Raw genomic sequence first — 8,834 nt, forward strand, 5'->3', positions numbered from 1 at the left:
ATCCATTTCCTTAGTTCAGGTGATGAAGCAGATGGTAACGCCGGCCGTGGTCTAAGCAAAATGCCGATGCTCCCCAGTCAGCGAAACTAGCACATGCGCTTCAAGTTGCACGCTGCATTCATTGCCAAGCATCGCCAGCTGACGTTGAGCTTCTGCCGTACTTCTAGCGCTCCATGTGCGCTCAGTTTCGGTTGCATGTGAAAAAAAGCATCTGATTTCGTCGAGCTGCATGACTCTAGAAAAACTAGTTTTTCTTTGTTTCAAAAACTGATTTAGCATCGTCTCGTTCATGGCATAAAACTGCCCACTGAAAGTAACCGCCCAACTACAATAATTAAAATGTTCAATAGTGAATTTTTATTAGTTACACTCATAATTAAAAGCATTTTGCAGCAAGTGATGTCCGCTGGGACAGAGAGTGTGTTCCTGCAAATATTGTGTTTCTGCTTTGAGTCTGTTTTTTAAAGTTACAGTCTTTCCTGAGCATATATATATATATGCAATAGGGTGGCGTTTGGGCTTGTTAGTTCATAGCTCCAAAATACTGCAGCACAACAACCTCATGGTGTTCCTTTCTTTTCTTGCATCCTCGTGTTTTGTTTCGCTACAGTATCTTGAATTTATATGCAGTTAGGGGCCTACTTTGTATTTTTTCACATAATCATCCTTGGCCACAGCATATCTCGTCTAGTGGTTCCCTTGCACCATCCCACATGGCGCAGTTTCTGATGCTTCGATTTCTTTGGACATATTCTTGGAAAGATCGGTCTCTCACCCCACCCCTTCTCCCCTGAACAAAAATAGATAAAACTTCGTTACAAGAGACACTCAAGGGACCCGAAAAACATGTCTCTTGTAAGCAAGGTTTCTTGTAACCAAAAATTCTAAAAGCACTGTGTTGATCAGTTTACTGCACATCAGCATATAAATGCATTCACACGCATTAACAGTAAATTGCTCAGGAAAGCTTAAAGAAGTTGTTCATACTAGCATGTATTTTTGTGAGTGCAAAGTGTATTCCTTTCCAAATTATGGAGGTAAAGCACTTCACTTTGCAAGCCTTCCTGCTGCTGTAATACATTTGAGGCACTCTAACATGCTCATCACCCTCAGATGATTCACAAAGAGAAAGGCATCAGGATTGTAAGCTTTCATCTTGTGATCAAATTTTAACAGTGAGGAGTTAAAAATGCTGGATGTCATTCATGCATTTTGATTTGCTTCGTAGGTAACAGTAATGCGACGCTGTTTTGACTTTCCAATCGTGGGGAAGCACTCCTCAGTTCCTGACATACACAACAAAAAGGACACTGATATGGAACAGAATTTAGCTAACGGAATCTGAAGTGCATCATGTACGAGTTGGTACGTTCCAGATGCATTGCATGAGCACACCTGGGTTGTGTCTCTTCTAGATAGTGAAGAATTTACTCCAGGGTCCTGAAAAAGTTTGCCCTTAGTAACCGAGTGTCTCTTGTAACCAGGTCTCTTGTATGCAATGTTGTTAATATGGAAGACATAGGAAAACCAACCAAACCATTTTCTATTCGTGATCGTCGCAATAGTCAGGTGCATCGCCAACTCGGTGCTATTTGTCCCCAGGAGCCGCGTACCGGGAGATGGTGAACCACCTGTTGCGGCCCCTGGCCAACAAGCCGGACATCAGCCTCGTGCGGTACGACGTGCACCATGCCCTGCCCAGCTCAGCCAACTCACTCATCGGTCGCGCCGCCCACATTGCCGTGCTCGACTCCGAACTGTTCATCGAGAAGTTCATGGTTGTCACTGGACTCAAGTATTTTGCGTGAACATTCTTCCTCCCCTTCCTTTTTTTAGAGTCCGTGCTGACCCATGGTAGCTGACCTGTGGTAGCTGCTCCGATTGTGGGTTCCGTTGTGGATAGAGGTTCGAGTTTTCTTTTGTGAAATACCTTGCACTTATGTTTGCCGGGGGTGTTGATTGTAGCTTTGGTACCACCTACTTGGTTGGCCCGTACCAGGGGTTCTCAGTCTTTTTAGCCTCGTCCAAAATTTTTGATTGATTGTGAGGAACCCTGCTGCATGTCTTGGTTTTAGTCCCTCATACCTAGCATAGATGCTAGAAAAAAGAAGAGCGTAGAAACCCCCCTCCCCCCAAGGAGAAAAAGAAAGATAAACAAAAGCAGGATTTAAGGCATGTATGGGCATTAGTGTTTGGAGAACCCAAGGTGTACCTCCTGGGGTCCCTCTGGATATTTTCTTGGAAGCAAATTTGAGAATCTCTGGTCCTGACTGATCTTGAATACATCCCCGTCCAAAGGTACCTTCAACCAGTCATGTATAGTTTTTGTGGAAATGAACAAAACTGTACTGCCATCTTTTGTTGGGAGGGGGCACTATGTCTGCTGGGAAGTGTGACTCGAGAAAACTGCAGGTACTTTGCTTAACAGTGGAAAACACTGCAGCACTTCTTTTAGACTGCCTATATGTCGTTAGTTGGGCGTTGCCATGGAAATGGACGAATCTCTTTTATTTCAGACAAAGTTGGCAGGCAGCATCATAAAATATTATGTTGTGCTAAACTCGTCACACAGCACAATGGTTGCCATGCTTTTTAAAAAAAAAGCCAGGAGGGTTACGGGTACACCTACCTCCATCAGCAGAGCAGTGCTTTTACTGAAGACTGTACCTAACCTAACCAGTCAGACGGGACGGACGGTTTCAATGTGGGGCACTGTTTTTGCGCTGTTCTATGTACACTGTGACCATCTGTTGACAGGACGAGCAAGCAACTCGAAATTTCACTTGATGTAACCTAAATATACTGCAAACCAGGAAAGCAGGCCATGTCTGACAGTTTTTGGAGTTCCTTATTATGCTCACGGTACACTGTGCTCAAGGCTCGTTTCAATCCGAGTTCTCATGGACATTGTTCATTACCTTGCATCCACTGCAGCCATTTGGAGCCGGCTGTAAAGGTCAGTTTTCGAACCTGACTTGCAGTCTCGGTCTCGAATCTGGTTTCCTTCATTCTTTCAACTTTCAAGCACCTACCTCATTTCAGCTAGTTGTTTTATGTGTACAGCTTGGATGTGGCTGAAAACCATGAAAAAAGAAAAAAAGCTTTAGGACACAATGGACTACAGTAGAACCCTGCTGTTGCATACCCAGTTGCAGTTTTCCTGGTTGCTTCGTTTTCCCGGCCGCTACATTGTTGTAGGCGAGCCTCAGCATGGCTTCGATAGAGTTCCATGTACAGTTAAACCTGATTGCAACAAAACTGTTAAATGTCCACAATTTTTTGTTACATTTAGGTTTTCGTTATATCCAGTTTTGTGTGAAGGCTCAAAAGGACAATACAGAAGGAAAATCAGATTAGGAATTGGTAGTAAGGCTAGAGTCCGCTGCTAGAGCCCGGCCATGCAAAGGCTAACAGGCATGTGACTGGCATGTAATCACCATTGCCTCGTCATGGAGTGAGCCCCTGCCGTGCTCTGTCACTGCGACCGACCTGTGCGCGTGCGTTACACTGTGGTTGAAATTTCCAGAGTCCTCCACTACGGCGTCTCTCATAGCCTGAGTTGCTTTGGGACGTTAAACCCCACAAACCAACCAGCCGACCATCCCAGAGTCCGTTGCCTGTGTCGCACAGATTGTGTGTGGAGGCAACATCCGTTCTTAGTATTCATTTTTGCTCTCCAACACGAAACGAAAAGCGAGATTTCATGCTTATACCAAGCTTTTAATTAAGAAATTGTGCATTTTCGCACCTTTGTGTTGTCCATATTAGTGTACATTTTGTCTCGTTTTATTATCAAACTTATTTACAGGAATTTGAGTGGGCACTTTTATAGCGAATATTGGATATAACAAACAAATTTTCGCACCCCGTACTTTGTTATAAGGAGGTTCGACTGTAGTGCCACATTCCAAAAGCGAAAGCAAGGAAAACCGCTGCATTTGCCCCGTAGATGCGTCGTCGTCGCTAAACATAGCAAACTATATCAACTGCGGTCGCTCGTTGGTGTAGATGTTCCTCTCACGTCAGTTCGTGTTTTATCGCCCTGAAATTTTATGGGGTTTTGAAAAATTTCCGGTAATTCGGCACTAGCGAGGAGGTAGTCGGCGCCACCAGTTCGTTATTTGAAAGTCAACCACCGCAGCATGTTCGTTACATGGAGTTTTCAAATGCACGAATTTCAATGGGGGCAGCGTTGGGGAACTTAAAAACTTCATATTATCGAGGAATTCTCTACATGGAGGTTTAAATATATTAAAATCTCCTCTGTTGCATCATAACTTTGGGACATTCTCGCATGATATGTTGTAAGCGGGCGCCAGAAGCCAGTGTGAACCTCTGTTCCTCTCATTTGATCCTGACAACTTCATCAAGAACGTGAGAACCAACCTGGAGATAGATATGAATGATAGAGCCCATTATAGGTTCTTTTCTTTTTTTTCTCCCTCATACTCGCTGTGTGATTCAGGAGCACCTGTGGATCGAACCGGCATGACTTTTGAGTCAGGCTGATGTGCAAGCAAACAATGTAAAAAAAAAATATAAAGTATGCTGTGCAACATGAATATATTCACTGTTTGGATCGACCATCACAATTATGAAGGCAATAGTCATGTGGTACACTCTTTACTTGCAAATTCTATTTGTCAAAGCAGGCGCACGAATGGCTCGCCTGGCTTGAGGTCAATTTTATCAGTTTCGTCGAGAATATTGTTAAAGACCAAAGTGTGAAGTGCACAGTCTTGGGTGAAGCTCGTGTACTTATGTATTTACATAATGCATAGTCGAAATTCCCGGAGTCCTCCACTACGGCGTCTCTCATAGCCTGAGTTGCTTTGGGACATTAAACCCCACAAACCAAACCAAATTAATTAGACTCGTTTCTACTCACCGTTTTCTTTATAAGCACGCAGTGCTCGAAATTCTGCTTCTCTAGTTGTTTGATGACGCGCTTTCATCCAAGAGAAAAATTAATCATGTTTCGGGCCATGGAAAAGCCAAACCAAAAGCGCCTGTGTCTTTGTTTCCTTTCCTTCATGTTTCATCCCGTTCCTTGCGCTGTTTTATTTCATTGTGAGCCTTGATGACAGAAAATGATGACGGCCTTGGACACCTTTTAGCAACAAGTCACACAAGCTGCCGTCACTTTAGTTGACCTGTCAATAATCCACCAGGACTTAAAAAGCTGCAAATACCAGTCTGTACATTCATTGCTTTTAATCTGTCCAAACTTTGTGCAAAGTCCATTTCAAAGTTCCATTTGAGACACTCTGATCACTGATTAGGTACAGTCTATACTCCATACTGCCTTGGCTACACTCTGTGGTTTGTATCCATCTATCATTGCTTGACCTGGCCACAGAGCCCTCAGAAGAACTATGTTATCTGCCTTTGGTTTAACGTGACGAAAAGCGTGGCAACTAGGGATTTGCATAAGTAATACTCTCATCGCGAGCACAGCGGTGCACACCTAAGCATTGCAGTCTCTTGTAGGCCGAATCTCAGACCTGTACAAGCAATCCCATGCTGCTTCTCCACAACCTGAGATTTTCCCGCTTTGTTTTGTATTGCGAATTGCGCAGTTTTTAAGGTCTCCTTGCTCATTTCCACAAACTGTGTTCCGAGAGAAGCGTTGCTTCGTGTGAAAGCCGGCGGACTATAAATTGGCTTTTGTTGACTGCTGCAAGCCTTTCATGTCTGCTACAGTGTTTACCCTATTGAAGCACTTGTTTTTATGCATTTTTGGCAGTCGTGTGTTGTTTTTGTCATTGTTGTATTGTTTTTTTTTACCATTGGCAACGTACAATGCATCCTGCACAGACCTGTAACTATTTATTTCTTGTTGTCATATTTTCGCTGTTGTTAGTCAGATATGAACACCACCTATGGTCTTTTTGCCATGTGTGGTGCAGGAATATATTTGGGTGCAGCATATTTGAGGCAGGCCCATCTCGTATTTGTAAAAGAGAGATGCAGTTTTGCTGTGTGACCTCAAGCAATGTCTGACATGCTTGAATTCTACTGTAATCAATTATATTTGTTTGTTTTACTTTGGTTTTTAATGCTTGTTTACCCAGTATGATATGTGTTGTATTGATTACCATGCACATGTAATCCTGTTGGCTATACACATCATGTTTTATGTGGTCAGCAGTCTTGAGCATCAAGCAGTTTTGTTAATTTAAGATTATTTGCCAAACCGTGACACCTCAGAGATTGTTAAAGAATTTTAAGCCTAGCTTAATAACTTGCAAGAGTTTGGATTGAGATAAGTGTTCACAAAATAAAAGTGCATTATGTATTGTAATGTCACCGGAAAGTTCTCCTGTATTTTTTTTTTTTTTTTGACACACATGTCAATTTTTAGCGTTGACAGATTCATGAGTGTTTTTAGTGTTTTCCTCACTGCAGGCTTTCACGGGTGCTAAAAGAAGCTTAGTTTAGGGCAAGTAACATTCCACTGCTACTGATAGTGCTATTCCTTGGTGTGCCAACCTATAGATTAGGAAGCACGGAGAGCTGACATGTGCGTTCTGAAGTTTTTGTCTTGTGGCACATTTTCTGAGCGTTTTGAACAGTATCAAGAAACATCTCGTGCACTGAATTCACATGCAGACCTGTATTCCATGTATATATTGCTTTCAATTTAAGTTGCTTTATGACACTTCCAAATGTGTTTTATAGTTTGGCAGTGTGTACAGCATATTTGTCTGCGGTTGTTTGTCCCATGTATTGTTTTTTCGACCTGATTTCGTCACTTTTTGTTAAGCCCTGTAACAAACGGCATCAGTGAGGAATCTTGTACAGAACTCTTGGCTATTGTTCACATTTGTGCCAGGTCATGCGTAGATTTTTGTTGTTGGCGCTTTTGTTTGTTATGTAACTTTTGTTGCTTGTTTTATTGTTTTCATTTTTTTTTTCTTTTGTCCTCTGAATATGTTTTTCTAAGCATGCCTTGTTTTCATTTTCTTATTGAGTTGCCAAATATACATATATTTATTCTAGTTGCTTTGCAGTAATTTCTTCAATTGTGAGCTACAAGGTATTTTTATATATTTTGTTTTTATTCCGCATGCCAATGTATAGATTATTCTTGAGGTCATTAATATTCCTTTACTCCCTGTATATCTTATTCTCAAATGGCCGTAGTGTGGCCTTTTTAGCCTCGTGACAGTATTGTTCTCATTGAAGGAGCATTCTTTGGTGCTGGCAAGGAATTGCTTGGCTCCCTAATACTTGGGGATTCATGGTTCTTTCTCTTAGAGCGAGATACAGCATATATATTGTGGAATCTGTGCCAGCATTTAGGAGTGTTAGGCAAGTATAGCTGCTTTTTGTTTCTATTGCAGCCTCATAGAACTTTTTGCAACTGATTACGTAAAATCTTTTCACGTTGCTTTACTACAGAACAGGTAATTGTGAACTGTATCCTACTTGACGATATTTTGTAGTTTTAGTCAACTCACATTCAAATTTGTACACTTCTTACTCCCTCCAGCTATGCCCGTATCACATGTTTTTGTGAGCCATCTTCTGTCTATCTGCCATGTAAAAAGTAATGTCGAAACATTCAACCTGGTTGTGAATTCCCCGACTAATGCTTTACCGATGCTAGTTGAAAGTACAAGCTTGTATACATTATAAGCATTAACAGTGGCAGCTACTTTCAGAAGACTTTTTTTTCTTGGAGGGGTGGGGCGGTAGAGTGGCTTTGCACGTGCCGGCCGAAAATTGTTGTACAGCCAAGATTTCTTTGCCCACCTTCAGTACAACACACAGAAGGGACAACGCATGTGGTGGCACCTTTAGTGTAGAAAATCCACGGCGCCACCTATTGCATAGAAGTCAGTGTCAGCATCGCAACAGCTGCAGCCATGTCATGCAGATGGCGCTCTACACTCTGTCAAGGTTCTATCAAGGCGTGGTGCAATAATGATGTACGCAACGTTTAATGGGATGTAGAGAGCAAAAAAAAAAGACACTTTTGTGAATTCTTCATTCCACTAATGACATGCTGCTGTTTCGTAAACCATTACATTATTCTATTCTTGTGTGGTGGGAATACATGCCATCAAAGCAGTCTCTCCACAAGGAGACCCAAGCTTGACGTCAACTTTTGTACTAAAGTTTCGAGCTCCGGAATGGTTGTGTACCACGTGCTGGTTAAACAACACTCCGATGTATCGCATGTGTGTGCGTGTGTGTGTGTATGCATGGGCAGGGCATGTTTGAACCAAAGTTTCATGTGCCAGTTCATTTTGTTTTCCTTTTACTGACCTCACCCACCGGTACTACCGAGGTGTTCAGAGAACAATCTGCGAAGTCGTGGCTTGCTTCCCATTATCACAACAAAGCGTCACCTAGTCTTTTTCACGTACAAAGATGCATCACTTTGTGGCTGGTAATAACTTTGGGCTGCTGGCCTGCACTGCGTGCTCACTGGAAAGATGTCAGGCCGTTTTATGTGCATGGCTGTCTCCGCGGAATTATATGTGTAATCACTGTGCGTGCACTTGTTGCTATTCATTAAATGGATGTTTACTGCAAAGCCGTGCCAAGGGCTCTGTCTATCTTTTCTCGTTTGCCTAAAACGGTGGCATCTCCTGACGAAAGCATGTTGTCGAGCAGCTGTACTTTGCAAGCAATTAACCACTGAAGCCATTTTTTTTTATTTCCCTCGAGTTCCCTCCAGGCTACCTCTGCCCAACTTTTGTTATTACCAAAAATAGATTCTATGGATCATTCCTAACCAAACTACACTGAGTGGCTTGTTTTCGCTACAGTACTGATGTTTTTCCAGGAGCGAAAGGAGCTGTTATTGCTGAGAATGTCTGGTT

General features: G+C 42.5%; 1 protein-coding gene across 6 annotated transcripts in view; it reads left to right on the top strand.

Moving 5' to 3' along the window:
* LOC146179459 (protein FAM135A) overlaps nucleotides 1-8,545 on the top strand; it is a 63,142-nt gene extending 54,597 nt beyond the window's left edge. For all 6 annotated transcript variants that reach the window (XM_084579079.1, XM_084579084.1, XM_084579083.1 and 3 more), the window contains one exon: nucleotides 1,603-8,545. In XM_084579079.1, the coding sequence (XP_084435205.1) occupies nucleotides 1,603-1,808 (206 nt within the window). In that variant the 3' untranslated portion in view covers nucleotides 1,809-8,545. The remainder of the gene's footprint in view (nucleotides 1-1,602) is intronic.
* The last annotated feature ends 289 nt before the right edge of the window (nucleotides 8,546-8,834 follow it).

This window comes from Amblyomma maculatum, chromosome 9 (assembly GCF_055883805.1).
Source record: "Amblyomma maculatum isolate TAMU_Amacu chromosome 9, ASM5588380v1, whole genome shotgun sequence".
In the NCBI taxonomy this organism is placed as follows: Eukaryota; Metazoa; Arthropoda; class Arachnida; order Ixodida; family Ixodidae; genus Amblyomma; species Amblyomma maculatum.